The sequence below is a fragment of the Sorex fumeus genome, unplaced genomic scaffold (assembly GCF_029834395.1).
Source record: "Sorex fumeus unplaced genomic scaffold, SorFum_2.1 ptg000006l, whole genome shotgun sequence".
NCBI classification, from domain to species: domain Eukaryota; kingdom Metazoa; phylum Chordata; class Mammalia; order Eulipotyphla; family Soricidae; genus Sorex; species Sorex fumeus.
Window position 1 is genome coordinate 35,861,711 of NW_026606063.1, and position 20,992 is coordinate 35,882,702.

Below are 20,992 nucleotides of genomic sequence, written 5' to 3' on the forward strand. Positions count from 1 at the left end.
ACCCAGGTGGGAATAGGGTTTCGTGCCTTGGCCTATTCCCCCTGGTGGCCTGCTGGCCGTCATCCTCCAGAGGCCACAGGTTTGGGCCCACAGTAACGAGACACGTGGAGCCTCAAGGGATGGGAATGGAGCTGGTCCTTTCCTCCCCATCCCAACGAGACCCTGAGTCACCACCCACAAACGACCTCTCTGGCTCCTGATCAAGCTGCTTAATGGCCATGATCCCAGAGACTCAGAAACAAATCTCGAAACCCAGTGGCTTTGGGCAGAAATGCATCTGGACCCTGCAGTAGGTTACTGTCGCTGAGACACCCCAGGGGGGAAAGGATGCTGTCCCTCCGCCTGCTCCCCCTTGGCGGTTCGGTGGCTACCATCCTCCAAAGGCCATTGTACAGTCAGGTTTGGGCCTGCAGTAACAAGACATGCGGGGCCTCTCAGGATGGGAGTGGAGCCAGCCCTTTCCTCCCTGTCCCAACAAGACCCCGAGTCACCACCCACAAATGGACTCTCTGGCTTCTGATCAAGCTGCTTAACGGCCATGATCCCAGAGACTCAGGAACAAATCTCGGAACCCAGCAGTTTTTGGCAAGAAATTTCTCCAGATTTAACTGTTAAAATTTAGAATTTCAAAATCGTGCGGCCACTACTGCAGCCGCACAATGTCATATGTTTTTCATAACCAGCAAAAGAATACAAATTGTTTACTGTTGCCTTTTCAGCAGATCTGAATGTTGGGGTAAAATTCCAAATAAAAATGGGGTCTGGTGTCAAAATATTGAATGTAATGAAAGTAGAGAGAGAATAATTTGGAAATCATCGGCTCCACAGGTAGGGGGAAGATGTGGAAATGGGGGTATCCTGGGAATTTTCATGATGGAAAATGGGCACTGGTGAAGTTATGGGTGTTTCATTGTATGACCGAGACTTAGACCCGGAAGCTTTGTAACTGCACTCATGGTGATTCAATAAATAAAATTATAAAAAATAAAAAAATAAAGTAAGGTGGAGTTCATACCCAATTCAATCAACTAATCAGTGGCTGAATAAATAGCAGTACTCCTACATAAAAAATAAAAAAATTAAATAAAGTTTATTAATTAAATAAATACATTCAACTTAATCAACACACATTCCCTCACACAGTCCTTAATTTCCTTCATTCAAAAGGCTCAATTCATTGTTGAGTTGTTCAAGTTTTACACATCCTCTGTTTAACATTTAAATTTATTTCATTTATTTTTATTATTATTGCTTTTTCTTTTTTGCAATTAATACCTAGACATTTGCATTTGCAATTAATCTGTTCCCTTATAAACTGTAAAACAGCATTGTTTTTGTTTTTTCTATATATGTACTAAATTCTTTGCAATGTACAAGGTCTTGTTGAGATGAGTCTTTTAAGTTTTAGACTATAAAATAAAGTATCTCCTATCAGGCATTTTTATTCTTTAAATTGAACTTCCTTGCTCATATCTTGTAAGGTTTTCTTAAAGAGGAAAATTAACCAGACCAGCATTTGTCTTGCATATGCCACGGGTAAAAACAGAAGACTTGACAGGTACTCAGACACAAAGGGTCAGGTCAGCAGCAAGGATCCAAAATCACCTAGAAAATGCATCAATGATAGCTCTGGAAGTGACTGAATGTTTTAGGGCACTGCAGCAATGGAACAGTAAACCCTCTATTTTCTATGAAGAAAAACATCCACACAGACCAAGTACAAAATGTCAGAACAGAATTTTCAAAACAGTAGAATGAGAGGAGAAATAAAGTTTGTAATATAAAGTTTTAAAATCAAACAGATGATAAGAATGGAAATACATTTTTTCTATAAATGATTACTAAGGATTTCAGATGCAAAAGTGGTGTAGTATAAATGGTGTGCTTAGACTTTTATACCAGGTGAGCCATAATCTAGTGCTAGTAAACAACTTGTGAATACTACAAAGTGGAAGCTGTGAACTGAAAGTCTTATTTAGGTTGGCAGGTAGAATGGAAAGAGTGAAAAAATGTGGTATCTGGAGAAGGAGTAGTTAATAATTTAGTTTTCATTACAAACATAGAGAAGTTGTCATATATACAAGGTACACAGGGAATTACTCCAGCAATCTTGGCAGAGACAATATGGTCCATTCCTCCTCCATGAGGAGAGGTTGCAAATGCATTGGGGTCAGAGGTGTACAGTTCTAAAAGATGGAAACCAGTTCTCTGGGGGTTGTGAGATTATAAGTCTACTCTGTACACAACAAACCCTGTTTCTTTCTCTGTCAGGTCTGATCCTGGGAGAATGAATGTGATATGTGTAGGTCTGAAAATGTAACCACTGAAAGCGGTCTGAATCCTATGAGTCTAAAGAAGGTACCAACTCACTGTTTTTGATAAACACACTGTAAGGCAGTATATTTCATTCTACAGTCCATAGATACAGTTATTATAGCATTATGATTTTGCTATGTGTAATTCATTGTTGAGAAAATAAAAGATCACAGGCTATAAATAATCTTCGGAGAACAAAGGCTAACAGTAAGAATAAAGAGCATAGTTTACTGGTGTAAATATCTGGAAAGCAAGTGGGCTGTCTTAAATTTTTATACAGAATTTTGATTCTGTACATTTTCTAAAGCATAGGTATTAAAACCAATTTTAACTACTTAAAATTCAGTTTATACATGACGTGATTTTAAAAAATATAAATTTTGTTTAGAAGATGAACTAACCACTTAAAGAAAAAATAATGTTATTCATTTCTTTTATTTCATTTTTTAGGAATTATGATGAATATGGCTAAAGGCAACATATTCAAATACTATGTTCAGTCTCTTTTCCAAAACAATACGTTAGCACAAGCTTTAAACCTATTAAAGACTTGAGTACATATGTCAATAGCTTGATGCTTTGAATTTGAAAGCTGAGAGAGAGGGAGAGAGAAAGACAGACAGAGAGAGAGAGAGAGAGAGAGAGAGAGAGAGAGAGAGAGAGAACGAGCTCCCAATAACCTCTCTTCAATCCATTGTCTTGTAAATTTTTTCAGACACACAACCACACACAGACCATTTCTTGAAACCATCACAGACTCAAGTAAAATAAGCAATGTAGAGTTCAGATTTTAGAGGAGTGACATACCTTGATCTGACTCATGTTGAACAAATACATTAAAAACCACTCAGTGAACTGTTTAACCAGGATATTGTACAAAGTTGATTTTATAACAAAATGAAAATCTTAGGAAATTGCTCAGAAAATAGTATAATGATTACAAGAACAAAATGTGGACAAGACAAGACCTACTAGAATAATGCCAAATCTACCTTCCATAGAAGAGACTGGAGAGATTATAGGTAACATCTAGTAGGTCAAGAAAATGAAAATCTAAAACAGACTCATAAAACTTGAAAAGTCAAAAGTAAGGAAGGTAAATATTTCTGTGCCATCACCACGTAGGAAGATGCATACATCACCAGTAGAAGTCCAACACTAAGTCTACATACTGACTTACTGGAACAATAGCTAGACTGAAAGTTAAGATTCTTGTATCACAATAGAAAGAAACCATGGACTGAAAAACCATATTTACAGATTAGAGAAAAATAACTAGATTTAACATAAGCTGAAATTCAGGTTGCCACCAACAGACTTAAGCAGCTAATGCAGACCTTCTGGAGAGCAATCCTAAATGCATGGCTTATGTAGGTTTGAAATTCTTCAAAATATGTAAAAGTAACAGCAAGCAATTCAGAAGCAGGTATTCTGGGAACATGTTTTAGAAGATTCTTTCATTATTCTTTATCTGATAGACAAAGAATGTCCAGTTAAGTTCACGGGCAACCTCTAAATAGAAATGAGAAACTAAGTAAAAACAGAAAATAAAATATGTGAATTTCAAACTTGTAGTAACTAATTTTAAATAGATAAAAAAATAAAAGAATCTGAAAATCAGGAAAGGAGTACTAAAAGAGGACAAGAGTTTAAAGTCAATGGTGAGAAAGAGGTTAATATATACCAGTAGTATCATAAACTCAAATGAAAGTGTATGATTATCATGCTAAATTAAAAAAGTTGACAAAAAAACATGAAATGCAAAATTAAAAGAACACAAAAATGAGAAGAAAATAAAAAGTAAAAGGTAAAGGCCCTCCCGTTGATCGTCGATTTGCTCGAGCGGGCCCAGTAACGTCTCCATTGGAGACTTTGTTGTTACCGTGTCTGGCATATCGAATACTCTCGGTAGCTTGCCGGGCTCTCCGAGAGGGGCGGAGGAATCGAACTCGGGTCGGCCATGTTGGCCGCTTGTAAGGCGAACACCCTACCGCTGTGCTATCGCTCAGCGGGTAGGGCATTTGCCTTGCACGCGGCCAACATGGCCGACCCGAGTTCGATTCCTCCGCCCCTCTCCGAGAGCCCGGCAAGCTACCGAGAGTATTCGATATGCCAGACACGGTAACAACAAAGTCTCCAATGGAGACGTTACTGGGCCCGCTCGAGCAAATCGAGAAGAAAATAATGGTAGCATAAATATTTATGGCACCAGAGGTTAGTTTTTTTTTGAAAATATGAGTAAAATGTACAATGTTCTGCTGAAAAAATACTGTCACTGTCACTGTCCTCCCATTGTTCATCGATTTGCTCGAGTAGGCCCAGTAATGTCTCCATAGTGACAATTATTACTGTGTTTGGCATATCGAATACATCAAAGGCAGCTTGCCAGGCTTGGCCCTGGGGGCAAAATACTTTCAGTAGCTTGCCGGGCTCTCTGAGAGGGGTGGAGAAATCGAATTCGAGTCGGCCATGTTGGCCACTTGCAAGGCAAACACCCTACCTGCTGTGCTATCGCTCCAGCATGAAAAACTATAGAAAAGATATTTAAAGACTTAAATATACACTATGTATTTTCGCACATTAGACAAATTCCCTACTGATGTAAATTTCATATAATTGCAATCAAAATCCAATTTAATTTTTTGTGAACTTTGATCATGCAAGCATTTTAAAATTCACAAGAAAAAAAACAAAGAGGAAAATTGTAGTGAATTATAGAGCAATGAATTACTTTTCTTATAAATAACCAAAAACAACATTGTAAAGATACGGTAGTTAAGTTAATGTGATACCAGTGCTATATTGGCAGATAACATAGTAAGGTTTCATGAATAAACTTACTTGCTCAGGAAGCAAGTTATATGACAAAAGTAGAAGTGTGGATCATAAGAAAATAGGTTGAGACATAAAGATAACTTATTTTATCCATGAAAATAAATCCGGACCTTTACCTTCCACATTTGAAACAAAGTAAAAAGTAAATCATAATATACTTTTAAGATAGGACTGGAGCAATAGCACAGCTGTAGGGCATTTGCCTTGCATGCGGCCAACCCGGTCGGCCCAGGTTCGATGCCCCCCCCCTCCCCCCGCCATCTCGGAGAAGCCTGGCAAGCTGCAGAGAGTATCTCGCCCTCACGGCAAAGCCTGGCAAGCTACCCGTGACGTATGTGATATGCCAAACAAAGTAACAAAAAGTCTCACAATGGAGATGTTACTGGGCCCGCTCAAGCAAATCGATGAAAAATGGGAAGTTTGTTTGTTTGTTTGTTTGTTTTTTATACCTTAAAGATAATATAAGGAAGGTACTGGTTGAACTCCACAATTAGAAAACATCCAACCCCATCAAAAAATGGGACGAATAAATGAACAGAAATTTTCCCAAAGAAAAAATCTGAATGGCTAAAAGGCACATGAGAAAATGCTCTACATCATTAATCATCAGGGAGATGCAGATAAAAACAACAATGAGATATCATTTCACACCACAGAGACTGGCCCACATCCACAAGAACAAAAGCAACTAGTGTTGGTGTGGATGTGGCGAGAAAGGGACTCTCCTTCACTACTGGTGGGAATGCCAACTGGTTCAGCCCTTTTGGAAAACACTATGAATGATCCTCCAAAAATTAGAAATTTAACCCAGCAATACCACTCCTGGGAATATATACTGGAGAGGCAAAAAAGTATAACTGAAGTGACATCTGTACTTGTTTGTTCATTGCAGCACTGTTTACAATAGCTAGAATCTGGAAAAAACCTGAATGCCTGAGAACAGATGACTGGTTAAAGAAACTTTAGTACATCTACACAATGGAGTATTATGCAGCTGTTAGAAAAGATGAAGTCATGAAATTCATATACAAGTGGTACTACATGGAAAGTATCATGCTAATCGAAATGAGTCGGAAAGAGAGGACAGACATAGAAAGACTGCATTCATCTGGGGAACATAAAGTAACAAATTAGGAGACTAACACCCAAGAATAGCCGAGATAAGTACCAGGAGGATTAGTACATGGCTTTGAGGCCAGCCACACATGCTAGGGGAAAAGGCAGCTCAGATAGAGAAAGGAGCACTAAATAAAAGGTGTTGGGAGGTTCCTCTCAGGATGGGAGATGTGTGAGAGTAGACTATAGATTGAACATGATTGCTACTCAATGTCTCTTTTGCAAACCACAGCACTTAAAAGGAGAGAGATAACAAAAGGGAATGCCCTGCCACAGAGGTAGGGTGGGATGGGGGGGATGGGGGGTTGGGAGGGATACTGGGATCAGTGGTGGTGGAGAATGGGCACTGGTGGAGGGATGAGTATTCGATCATTGTATAACTGAAACCCAAGCACAAAAATTTGTTAGTCTACAACTGTACCTCATGGTGCTTCACTAATAAAAATTTAAGGAAAAAAAAGATAATATAAGTAAGTATCTTTTATGTGGAAAGGATTTCTAGAACAATCCAATCTTAAAATCTTAGGAAGAAATAGGAAGAACCACATAGGAATATATATATTTGTCTACAATGAACTTCTACTATCATAGGACTTTGTAAATAAAACAAAACTTAAGCTTTAAGTAGTGAAAAGATGTATGACTCATAACAACTAGTAAGAACCTCAACATATTTGAGGAATTGCATTGCTTGGCAAGAAAGTCACAACCTAAATGCAAATGGGCAGAAGCAAAGCATGGCATTTCCCGGAGAGGACAAAAACAGGAAAACAGAAGAAAACAAATTCATTTATCTCCTTTGTCATCATAGAATCAGAAATGAAACTTCAAGAAGAAGCCATCATGCACTTCAAATGTTCAGTCTTATCAACACCAACAAAAAGGGCGTGAGTAATAGCCGGATGTTTAATGTGAAGGATGTTGAATGTGAAGTGTGCTAAGTATTCAGAAACTCCAACACCAGCCTCACCAAATACCCAAAAATTTCACTTCTGAGTTTTAGAGCAAAAAGATACTGATAATATATTCACACATTCCTGATTTTATGGTAACAAATAAGAAAACAATAACAACTAACAACCCAGAACAAAAGCCAAATATCAAAATGCCAATGGATGATTAAAATTTCACACAACTGAATACCAAATAGTATTTTAAAAATAACAGTATTTAAATAATATACAATATTGGTGAATATTTATCAATACTCATATGTACAAATATAATGCCCAGAAAGCTGTGACAGAATAATAATTTACTTTACAAGGCTCAAAATAAATTAAAATAGTCTATTTTTAGTGACATACACATTCGGATGAAGTTTTTTATCCTAGGGTAGAGAAACACAAGATTCAGGATGCTATTTATTTCTGGGAAGGCCAGAAAATGTGGTATAGAAACAGCCCATCAATGGATAAAATGCTGGTAACTATGTTTTAATTGGAATATTAGTTATGGATTCAGAGAAACTTATTTTATATTTTGCTTCATTGCTCACAGACACCAAATGCAATTTCTCAATGGCAAGGTTAAATATGAAACAATATGACATTTTTACAATGTATTGTACAGACATTAAACATTTTTCTCTAGAACCTACCTGCTAGTCAGGAAGGGGTCATTTTAATACTGTAGATATGATTTCCAATTAAAAACATAATTTTTAAACTGCTTGCAGGATTCTACTTCTTACATATTCTAAGCTCATTGAATAGTGAATGCAGATACTCCACGCTTAGGGATTAGGGTTCAGCTACCAGGGTAAAAGAGGGCAGGGGTACTGCAGCCCTGAGCTAAGTGGGTGACAGTCTCTCCTTTGGCTTGTCAGGTTCTTTGGGGAGTGAAAGATTTGGAACATGACAAAATGTCACTGCAAATATATAGCACCAAGTTTACTAGGTTCTTTCTATTAATATTGGAATATGTCTCTTGCAATATCTAGATCATGAGAGATTGGTAGAAGTTTTTAGCAATTCTTTTAGTAGTTTCTCTCACTAGAGTTTTCTGGAACATCAAAGGTAGAACTTTGACTTCCCTATCAAGATTAAGCAAACCTTCGTGCTCGCTGGAACATTATGAATGAGGAACTTACCCTAACTGCAAGGCCAAATTCCTCATGCAGGAATCAGTGTTCACAGAACTGCAGCCTGATGTCCAGGCTCGGGTCTTCCTTCTGGAAGTTCCTACTTATGAAGATGGGTAGTAAAGAGCCTTGATCCTAATCAGGGGGGCAGTGGTGACCTGCCATTCACTAAGTATAAATGAAATGAGAAGGCACTTACTGTGTTACTGGAGTTTCCATTCAAATGCAAGCCACTGTCAAAGAGAGGGGAGGAGGCCCCACTGCTGTGGTCACTGGATGGTCCAGGGGACCCTGAAAACAAAATGGAGACATTGGTTCCTACAGGAGCTGAAGATGTGCTGCATGAGAGGTGTTTCTGATTTTACAGGAAGTCACTGAGGACAATACAATGGTTCTTGGGAAAGGGTGCCCATTCCCAGGTGTGCTAGCAGAGCTGGTATCTCTGGGCAGTGTGCCCATCTGATGGCAGCAGGCAGACAACATGAAGAAGGACTGGCAGTGCCCAGTGAAGGACTCAAGGAGACTGCAGATCCTACTTGCCCACACTGGTCTCTCACATTAGGGTAATGTTAGCCAACTTTCTAAACATTAGCTTTAACCTTCTGATTTTAAATTTCAAATTATTTTTTAAACTATCTTTTGACATCTGCACTGTAAATTAGATAATTAGTTTCACAGAAAGTATCAAGGTAAATCAGACTAACTTGTGGACATATGTGTGTGTGCATGTGTGTGTGTATAATATATATACTGTATCACTGTATCACTGTCACCCTGTTGATCTTCGATGTGCTTGAGCGGGCACCAGTAATATCTTTATTCCTCCCAGCCCTAAGAATTTAGCAGCCTCTTCTTACTCATCTTTTCCCAAGGATTGGAAACTCTTTCAGGTTCAGGGGAATGAGACCTATTGTCCTATTGTTGTTACTATGATTGGCATATCAAATACACCACAGGGAGCTTGCCAGGCTCTGCCTATGCGGGCAGGATAATCTCTGTAGCTTGCTGGGCTCTCTGAGAGACATAAATGGGTAGGAAGTGTCTTATAATGTGTCTGGAAAGTGGCCTGGAGCATGGCAGTGGTTGGGCAGTGGAGGTTGGCTGCTGGAACTGGGTCCCTTGAGGTGGGGAAGGCTCTCACCCACCCCACAGCCTGGTGCGGAGTCCGGTGGCATGGTTCTGGGGGCCTCCTTTTATACTCCCATCTGGGAGGAGCATCTGGGAGCTCTGGAGAGTGACTGATGCGGATATTATCTGATGCTGGCAGAGTGTGGCTTATGGATGTGATCCCTGAGTCACCAGAGACTGGGGGAAGCAGGCAGAGGATCTTTGTTCTGGGTCCTGTTGAGTCCAGAGTCCAAGGTCACAAAGTTCTACATTATCTGGGTTCTGTGAGATGCTCAGGCCCAGACTCACGCATAAATGAAGTTCCATGGAACCCAGTATATTATATACACACATATAAATTTATGTATACGTGTATACATACATACGTGTATACTCCCTCCGATAGCACAGCGGGTAGGGCGTTCACCTTACAAGCGGCCAACATGGCCGACCCGAGTTCGATTCCTCCGCCCCTCTCGGAGAGCCCGGCAAGCTACCGAGAGTATTCGATATGCCAGACACAGTAACAACAAAGTCTCCAATGGAGACGTTACTGGGCCCGCTCGAGCAAATCGACGATCAACGGGAGGGCCTTTACCTTTACCTTTTACCTTACGTGTATACACAAATTTATATGTAGCACTGTAGGACTGTCCTCCTGCTGTTCATCAATTTGCTTGAGCGGGCCCAGTAACATCTCCATTGTGAGACTTGTTGTTACTGTGTTTGGCATATCAAATACGCCACGGGTAGCTTGCCAGGTTTTGCTGTGCAGGCGAGATACTCGCGGTAGCTTGGTGGGCTCTCTGAGAGGGGCAGAGAAATCGAACCAGGCTCAGCCAGGTTGGCTGCATGCAAGGCAAACGCCCTACCACTGTGCTATCGCTCTGCATATATATATATATAAATATATATATATATATTCTGCATACATATATATACCTATATATATATTTGTATAGTTCTGTCAGGGAACAGGGTCAGGAAGACAAGGATGTGGTCTTTGTTTGAACTATGGACCCAAAATTATCACACTGACTAGTTTGTGAAAATACAATTTGTTATTTTAATTTTTGGTTTGTTGCATTACTTGGTGGTACTTGGGGGTGACTTCTTGGCACAAGTGTTACTTCCAATGGTGCTAGTGGAACCATGTGATGTTGGGGAATGAAACTTCAATATGAAAAACATGTGCTTGAGTCCTTTGTGAAACTACTTTAGACAGTTGCCCACTGCAGGGGGTTGCTCTGGGACCAGCCTGAGTCTGTCCTTTCAGTATTTCAATGATCTATTTACTACATTTTTTCCCTCTGAGGCTTTTCCCATTGACTTCACTTATATTTTTATTTCTAGTTCGTCAGTGATATAGAATCCTTCTCATTTTCTTCACTCTTCTAAACTCCTAAGGGCAACATAAACTAAAGGTGATGATTGAGTAATGGTATCAAATAAAAGCTGAAGGATAAACAAATGGAAGTGAATATGATAATCTGTCATTTGCAGACTTTGAGCTTCTGTTTATTTCTGACTAATGAGTATTGTTTGTCTGTACACCAAAGAAAAAATTTAAAAGTTAAAATATATTTATCACCAATAAAACCCATTACTTAAAAAACGTCATATGATAAAAATGGATGGTGTCAACAATCCAACAATACTATAAAGCAAATAACAGGAATAGTTTATAATCAATAACAATAAAAACAACAAAGCTAGAAAGTGACCTATAATCCATGAGAACTACCTTGAATACCTCATGAATGCCTGGTTACAAATGTCATTCATGAAATGAAATCAAATGAAATTTGATTACAGATGTCATTCATCAAACAAAACAGAGGCTTGGAGTGGTCTTACCAGTTCTCAAAAGCTAAATGTAGAGTAATAATCCAATATGGCAATTCCACTTCTAAGCATATACCAAGAAAACAAAAAAAACCATACAAAAATGTGAAAAATAATATTTATATCTCCATTATTCATAACTGAACTGGAAAGAAAACACAGGCCTACTGACTGATGAAGAGGTTAACAAAATATGGTATCCACATAAAATGAAACTGCATTCAGTTAAAGGTAGCAACAATGCCCTGACTCATGATACAATGTGGATTAGCTTTGAGACACTATGCCAGTTGGAAGAATGGGTCACAGAAAAGCACACACTATATGGTTCCATTTATATGCAATATTCACAAAGACAAGAATTGGAGATCCAATTTTGTTATCCCCAGGGAGTAAGGGAAAGAGACTACTAAAAGGCATGAAGTTTCTGAAAGTATACTAAAAACTAGGACAGTATTGACTAAATCTCAAGTCACTCATTTTCTCTTTGAAAATTTTAATTTAGGGGCCAGAGTGATAGTACAGCAGGTACGGCATTTACCCTGCAAGCCACATTCAATCCTGCCACCCCATATGGTCCCCTGAGCATAGTCAGGAATGATCCATGAGCACAGAGCCAGGAATTCATCCTGAGAACCACTGGCTGTGGTCCAAAAATATTTTAATGTTAAAACTGAATCTTGTCTTTGGGAATTTATGATGGAATTTGTTGGTTCCCTACCCCACTCCCCACGGCCCTGATCTTGTTTTCATGCTACTTAACTATTTTTCTATACTTGTGAATCTACAAAATTGCTTTCCCTGGATCTTATTCTCATGTATAAACTGAGATTTTCCCCCACTCTGATGGATGTCAGGCAGGCAGTACACTGGATCATGCAATAATTGCCTATGAGTTCTACCCAAGCAAAAGCAAGTTTATCTTTTTCATGTGAATTCATCAGAAGATGTTTAAACTCAGTTTGTAGAAATCATGGTTATGGTGTTTAAACTTTTATGAGTACAAAAATTTTATCTCTTTTTTTAAAAATTTTATCTCTTATAAGGAAGCAAATGAAAGGAGGAGGTGATAGGTTTTTGTTGATTCTTCCATCCTCTGGCATATGTGCACTTTAAGAACATTCTATCCCACTTCTTTGCTGACTTTAATGATATGGGTCTAGCAGAAATAAGGTGAATCCTGCAGATAATATCAGTAAAATAGTCATGTAGTCTAACAAGATGATTGGCAACACAAAGAGTTTGGGTGCATCATCATTATCATCATCATCATCATCATCATGATCATCATCATCATCAAATATCTAGTACAATGGGCTGTGGCACCAAAATTCCAAGAGCGAGACTTCAGACTTGCTCTGTAGTAGCTCTGAGTAAATTAAGATTTACACTGAAAATTGTAAATGTAGTACTTCTCCCTATGATATTGGTTTTTAAATGCTGCTGTGGCTACTCTTTTGATTGCATTGCTTTAATATCAGTAAAACTGTTGCAAAATTATTTTTCTCCCTACCAAGAGTATCTTGCCCGCACGGCAAAGTCTGGCAAGCTACCCTTGACATATTCAACATAGCAAACACAGTAACAAGTCTCACAATGTTACTGGGCCTGCCCGCTCGAGCTAATCGATGAACAACAGGAGGACAGGACCATGAAAGTCACCTTGCTCATAAGAGAAATGAGAAAATCCCTTATGTAAATGTCCTCAGTGCAACGTATGGGTTCTTGCTTTCACCTCATATGCCTTCCCTTGGATATTATGAAATGTGTGTTGTTTTTTTAATCTATGCACACAGATATTCACAACATGTGCAGGTGGTAGACGTACAGAGCATTAGACAAACCAATCACCCAGCAGTATGCTTTGTATCCCAAAACTTCCATGCATGTAATACCAGAGGTGTGAGAGCAATGGACTTTCAATGCCTTCTGGAAAGAACTCCTGTGAAGCTCCAGGTAAATCTATGCTCACATGTCAAACCAAAGACTTAGGAGACCACTGATCAATTTATAGGAGGAAGTCTTCATTGTCATTTTTTAAAGAAATGCTAATATTTAAAAGAAAAGAGAGAAATATATATTCTCTAACTTTCTTTGAAGTGAAAGATGTGTAAAGATGTCCATAAGGTATGTATAGCACCTCCTCTATTTACATTTTATTAGTTTGGCCCCTCCTTCTATGTTACTAAATCACAAAACCTTTCCTTGACCTCCAGGAAGAACCGAATGTGTCTTTGCAAACTTCATATGCTGAAAGTTCATGGGTTTGGATGTGGAACCTGTGGTAGCTGATGAGTGGAAAACCTACATGGATAGGTGTAAGGCCCTTTGAGCTCGCTGCCTTTCTGCCACACTAGGACCTAGGAATAAAATGGCCCTCTGCTAAATAGAAAGAGCATTCTCACCAGACTCAGAACTTGTCAGAACCCTGACCTTGAATTTCCATCCTCCAGAGCTAAAAAATTTATATCTTCAGTTTAAGATGCACATTTAAAAGTCATTCCAGCAGTTGGAATGCAGTGGAAGCTTTCACACTAGCTTGCTTCTCTCACCCCACCCCCTCCATTCAAACTGCTCTAACAGTTTGAATTACTGGTTTCACTCAGTGATCTCTAAGGGCTTGGAGTAATTGGCCATGAACAGAAGATGAAAAGAATATGAAGTTATCTTTAGGAGGCATAAGTCAAATGTGTTATTTTTTCCTCATTATTTATCTACTCATTCTTCTGATATTTTTTTCGGGGGGTGAATTTTATAGCTTTCTGAAAAGAACTTATGAACTACCATAGATTACTGTCAAGTTTCATTAAATCCTGTAGGTGAAATCTGCTATAAAACATGTAGGTGCTCAGACTGCCTCATCCTTAAGTCCAAAATAAAAGAAACACTCCAAACTAGTTTAAATACATGAACATTTTTCACCATACGCTATTTTTCCAGAGCCAGAGTTACTGGGTTGATAAATGGACCTCGTACTCTGAGTAATGAATGACATTTTCAAAAAAAAAACCAAAAACCCAAACTTACTTTTTGCAGAATCAAAAGACTAAGAGTCCAGTTACCTCACATTTTGAAAAGAGGGGTCTTATTAAAAGGAATATTCAGCACATTCACTTTATGGACTGACTCAAAGACAATTTTTTCCAGCTTCTCTTTTTATATATTTACTTTTATCTCTTTAAAGCTGACCAGTAAGTTTTATACAAATCACCATTTTCTATTTGCGTGTCTTAGTCTCAGTCTCTTAACTTATAAACTCAAATCTACGCCCAAGATCAAGGAGGCAGATCTGATCATTTTCTCTGTCTCCATGCCAATAACCTATAATAGAGACATGATGGGATATAAACCAGTTTTATTTATAGAATTTGTGTCCTAACTTCTGAGAAATACTTACCATGTTGCACATACAACCCTACATTGCTCCTTTACTTTTCACATTAGGACCCTCTAGGATTTTCCTATCACAGCTCCCACTTCAGATATATTGATTTTCTCAGTTATACATGGGTAGCTTTTAGACAGCTGTATTGTTTGGGGGGATCACAACTGGTGATGCTCAGAGATTACTCCTATCCCCTGTACTCAACAGTTACTACTGGAGGTGCTCAGGAAACCACGTGGGATTCTGGGGATTGAACAGGGATTGGCGGGTTAGCTGTGTACAAGTCTGATGCCCTACCCACTATACTACTGCTCCAGCCCAGATGGGTATATTTTTTACAGCAAAAGAAAGAATACATTTTTTCCAAGAATAGTAAATGACATAGTTCTCCAATACGTTCTATTAGGAGGAGAGAGGGAGTTAATTGAAGTTAATAAAATGATTTACTCAGAGTAGCTTAGGAAGGTGAGAGTACGAATAGTACTACTAGTTCAGTGACATCTTTTGTCTAATAATGACTCTAATACAAATATAGAAGAACTAGAACTGAACTTACTGGTCATAATGGGGAAGAAAGGGAGTGACAGCTTGGGAAGGGAAGAAAATTAGAAGAAAGGAAGAAAACACAGGGAAATTAAGGTTATCACAAGAAATGAACTTTTTTCTTCTCATACGCAAAACAATGAAGACAGGAAGGAAAAAAAGAATGAGGTTAATAGAGTCTCCACTGCTCCATCCACTAAGGTGAGGAGTCCAAGTCTTTGATGGTTTGAGTCACCATTGAAAACTCGGCACCTGGGGACACTGTTTGCAAAGAATAACACCCAACAGAGAGGCCCTCACTGCATGCTGCTAAATCAGAGAAGTGATGACAACTTTATAAAAACACAAAAACTGAACAGGGGAAGTAAACATCATTCTGACTACTTTTATGAAACTATTTTTTGTAGATTTGTGATTTACCATTTTCATGCTAGTTCACACGTTAAGTACGATTGAGGTTCCAAAGATCACGTAATAGGCACTTGGTACGATAGATTTACTGTTATTTTCTTTTATGCATAAAAAATTTCTCAAGACACCATAGATATTTTAAATACAAACAGAACTCATGTAATACTCACATGAGCATGCGAGTATGATAAGTAAACAGAATCTTTGTTAAAATAAGTACATAGTGTATGAACAAAATGCAGACTGATGACGCATTCTTATGAAAAGTTGTTGTTGTATTCTTGGGCACTGACAGCTTTAGAACAAGTATTATTAAGAAGTCTATCTAGTGTCCCTCTCTCTGCAATACACTTGGGGAATAATTTACACTGGGTCAGCGTGGTATCATCTGGTAAACAACTTGTCAAGAAGGAATTCCACAGCACCCCAAGACCCCCTTTTACCTAGTGGGAGCTTCAGGAATGCCGGTGCTTCCCTGAGATACTCAACAGTGAGAGTCACTTCATCGCCAGCATTTCTCAATAGGTGTACCTGTCAATATGAAAAACATAACTATTTTACCATCACAAAAGATCAGCCACAATAGCTTTAAAAATAAAGTACCCTCACACACCTAGCCTGTGCAGAATCAATGTTCATGTTCATCTTTGGAACAGTTGACTCTGAAGGCAGAACTGGAAAAGTGAAGGAGTATCTATGAAGCTGCTAGTACACATCCCTTCATGTTATGCTCACACACATCTCAGAGGTCTACCATTGCTCAATCATGAGATCTTACTTCACAAACTCTGTAAATGTAAACCGTGAAAACTTAAATCATTACTACAAGGATCCAATTTTCTGGCATTGGCAACACACCAATGGAATTAACAAAAACAGAGTAAGCAATGAGCATTAGTCTCAGGTATAAATGATATTTGAACTCTCAAACAACTGTGATTTGAGCATCACTTCAATAGGGCAGAACAAACTTCTGGTGTGGAAGGTAAATTTTTGTCTGACTCTAATTCAAATACAATCAGAAATTATTCATTACTTACAACATCGATTGTCAGCTTTTCCTACTCTAAACACATGCACTGTTTGGAAATTTGTTGTGGACTCTAAGATGAGAAGTTATGAGGCTGAATTTACCAGATCTATGATGGCTCCATTCAAGCCTGTCTGCCATGCATCCTCTTTTCGCAGGAGCACCAGCCTTCAGCCCATCCTCCACATGTAGCCTGTTATCAACTGGAGCAGCCTGCTAACCTCTTCACTCCTTTATATCTTGCCTCTTTACACATATCACACTTCAAATTAGTCATTATTGAATGTACACTAATGGTTGTAGATATATTTATAAGCTACTTGGTGGCATTGGGAATAGGACACATCAGAACTGGGATTATAAATCCTGGTAGATCTCCATGAACTGAGGTCGCACAATTTTTCCTTCTGCTGACATTTATATCACGTTTACCACTGCTGCTGATCACCTATGCAGCTCCATCTGGGCCCTGTGAATGTCTGCCCAGATTCAGTCCTTCTTAAGGACAGGGACTGCATATTGCAAATGGCTGGCTTTACTTCAGCCTGATCTCAGAGTTCTACTCTCTGGCTTAAACCCCATTACATTGTTCAGGTCCGGGTCAGTCAACATGCTGAAGTTCCTCCCACAGCTCCAAGGATAATTTTAATATTAATTTCCTCCTCCTTCTAATTGCTATTTACAATTACAAAAATTATTTACATTTACAAAACCCTGAGGTCAGGAGCTCACAGGTTTCTGGTCATAGATAAGATACCCCTTCTGCCTTTACATGATTTAAATTGTGCAATCTTGTCAAGTTGTCTTCATGTCATACTTCCCATGCTCAGATCCCAGGCACCAGGTTAAGGTAGGCTTACTCTACTTATGCTTCAGCACAAGGTATCAGAGGCACACCAGAGGGCGGTTCATGCATTGTGAAGAGAACATCCAGGGGCAGAGGGCCAACCTTTCCTTCCAACTCACAGCACAGTAATGCCAATGGTGTGCAGACATGTCTCAGATTGATGCAGGGAGGCATCATGGTTCAACACACTTTGAGAAACTGTCACAAGTCTATTGGAGTGAGGTCAGGGGTAATAAGCTATAGATGGCAGATTCAGTTCCTGACAAGAGGCAGACCTAAAGGATCTCCTTTGATGGATGGGTCCGGGACAATTAGAGGTTCAGTATAAGTGCATCCTCTTGTTTTAATTGATGGGCGCCCTTTCACCCCTCAACAGACATCTGTGTAAACCTTCTTTTGGCATATGGTTGTCCAATGACCTGAAGAAAGTCACGGACAGTGCTTGTTGGCACTTTCCACTCTTGGGGCAGCGAACAGCAGCAAAGTTGTCCTAAAAACCCATGAAGTTGTAAATTTGAAAAATTTAGAGATCTGTGAATCCCATGATGGTAACCTTCACCTAGTACTTTGGCTATGTGAAACATGATATGAATATCAGCAAAAGGAAACAGAAGGAAAGAATGTGGAACTTCCAGGGTTAGATTTAAACTCTTACTGGAATGAGTCAAGACGTGTGTGCATGTGTGTGAGCATGTGTGCTTTTGCGCACATGCACACACATGTGCATGTGCACATGCATGCATACATGCACCCACATCAGCACACATATACCCCTACCTAAATAACTAGAACAATCACGTCTATTTAATAATCATTACAAGTCTTTTGAAGTCAAAAACCCTTTAGTTAAGGCAAAGAAACCCCCAAATGACTCTTGCATATTTATAGGACTACACTAAGTGTAGTTGGCTAGACCTTGAAGGGATTTTGTTCTGTGCAAGAAAACTTTATCTGGGTGTTACAGTAGTGAGCCTTGAAGAAATTCCGTATTTTAATTAAGGAATGGGATTAATTTCAATTCATTACTATTTTTCAAATCCCAAATGTTTACCCTGCCTTGATATTTCTGAACTTCAAACTGATGGAGGAAAAGATTCTGTTTCATTTCAATCTTTTTATTTTCAAAGCATTTGGATGATGTTTGAAAATAACTTGAATGTGGACCACTAATCCACCCTCTCTCAACCCCAACTCAATGAATGACTTTGAAACTATTTTATTTTTCCTCCACAAATTCTCACCCAAGACTGGCAGGTGCTGCTGGAAGACAAATCCTGATTCCAGGCGTTTCTACAGCAGCACTCCTCTCCCACTACACAGCAATACATAATTGCTTTTGCATCTAATTAAAATCAGTAATTGCAGCACCTCTGCCTGTGTCCCTAATCACCAGGCACATCTGCTCTTTCTAACAAAGTGACGGACGCTGACTTCCAACCTGAGTCACCAGCTGTGCCTTCAAGTTCTCACAGGTAAATCAAGGAGCTTTCCAATTTAGAAAAGATTCAATTTTTCAATGAATGGTTCTCAAGCTTTTATTTATTTATTTTTTGCTTTATTTTTTCACTTTATTTAAACACCATGGCTTACAAAATTGCTCAGGAATTGTTAGAGGCATTCAATATTTCAACACCAATTCCACCACTTTCCCTCCACCATTGTCTCCATTTTCCAGACCATCCAAGTATATAATGGAATGATCATAAAATACCTCACTAAAAATATTTGGAAAAATTCTTTGCATCTCATCAAGGAGACATTGTTGCTGATTGTTGTGTCTGAGGGTTACTAAGCTGTTGCTGCAAGCTAAGCCTTCCTTGTTAGTGTTTTTGTTGGTTGAGAATAAGTATCTTCTACATTACATTCACACACCCAATCTTTTAAAAATACTACCAAAACTATTCAGCATTTTAGGCAACTTGGACTGCCATAAAAAACACATCAGCGATGTGAGCTCACGTAACATTACAGCTCATCTGTTACTCTCTGGAGAATGGAAGTCCAAAATGAATGCACAGAAAGGTTCAATTCTTGGTAAAGGCTCTTTCTGGTTTCTAGCTGGCCACCTTCTAACTTCATATGGCAGAGAGAGGAAGTAGATTTCTGGCTTTCTGGAGTCTCACTTTCATGACATAATCTAATCCAAATCAGCTCCCGAAGACCCACCTCTTATACCATCCCATTGGGTGATGGGCTCCTTCATATAAATATGAATTTGGAGGAGCACAAACATCAATCCGTGACAAGAAACTGAAAACTAGCCCCCAAAGTATGGCTCGGTGATGTCAGTACATTTTCTCCAAGGACCCTGCAAAGTTAGCCTTTCTGTGGAGGCTTTCCAGGGAATGAGAAGGAACACAGCATGAAGGACCACAACGTAAGGCTGGAAAAGTCAGTGCAATGCACTCAACTGGAGGAACAATACAGTGGGTAAAATGTTTGCTTTGTATGGTCAACTCTGGTTGATCCATGGTCCCCATTATGGTCCCCCAAGCCCAACAGGTTTGATCCCTGAACATACAGAGTCAGGACTAAGTCCTGATTTCTGCCCAGTGTCCCCCACCCCATAAAAGGGGGAAAAAGCAAAAGTAAAAGGAATGTGAAAGAATCTACAATGAAAGAGTCAATACCTTGCACATACCAGGGCCCTAATATGACAACACATAGAAATCTGTTACTTATTTCATTCTTCCTTCAATGAAAAGGCTTTCATTTTCTTAAGTGCAATTTAAAAAACCTTTCTTTTCTAATGACATCTACCATAAGTTACAGTTTACATGTCCTTGACCCTTCAGCGTAGATATTTCAGCACATGGGAACAACCTTCAGTGTAGATATTTCAGCACATGGGAACAATGAGGGACACGCAGGTATACTTGGTATGCTAAAAATAAACTATTTACTGATTCATTTGTCCTGTCTTCACTTAAATGGAAATAAATATATCCATAAAATACATGACTCATTATTTTCTTTACCTAAACATACACACTGAACATTATCCAGTGTCATCTCTCAAACATTTATTTTTATCTTTTACAAGATGCAATATGGGGCATTTTATGAATGTTCCATAACAATTTAATTAACCCTTCCCTCTTGAATCTCTGCTAAGTATGTACAAAATTCATGCTTTAAATTTAAACTTCATTGATATTTATTCATAACTCTTTGTAGAGGCCTCTATAACTTGTGTTATTATAAAAAATAAATGAAACAAATCTTTGATAATTTTACTAGATCTTTTATTTATCCTCAGTATTTTCTCTATTTTTTAAATCTGCACCTTTACCTTAATTATTATTTCCTCTTTTCATTCTTACAGGTATCTTTGCTATCTTTCTTCAAATTCCTGAGTTGAAAAGTGACTTATGTGTTTATTTACTTCCTTGTTTTCTAACCAACATTTTTTAAATACTAGAAATCTTCCTTTAAGCACAACTTAGTGGTAGCCCATATACTCAACAGGAATTG

General features: G+C 38.7%; 1 protein-coding gene across 5 annotated transcripts in view; it reads right to left on the minus strand.

Annotated features, from left to right (window-relative positions):
- The window catches only part of SNTG2 (syntrophin gamma 2), a 440,849-nt gene that overhangs the window by 163,180 nt on the left and 256,677 nt on the right, over positions 1–20,992 (minus strand). For all 5 annotated transcript variants that reach the window (XM_056124862.1, XM_056124871.1, XM_056124854.1 and 2 more), the window contains 2 exons: positions 16,085–16,172; positions 8,550–8,641 (listed from right to left, as the gene is read on the minus strand). In XM_056124862.1, coding sequence (XP_055980837.1) covers positions 8,550–8,641; positions 16,085–16,172 — 180 coding nt within the window. The remainder of the gene's footprint in view (positions 1–8,549; positions 8,642–16,084; positions 16,173–20,992) is intronic.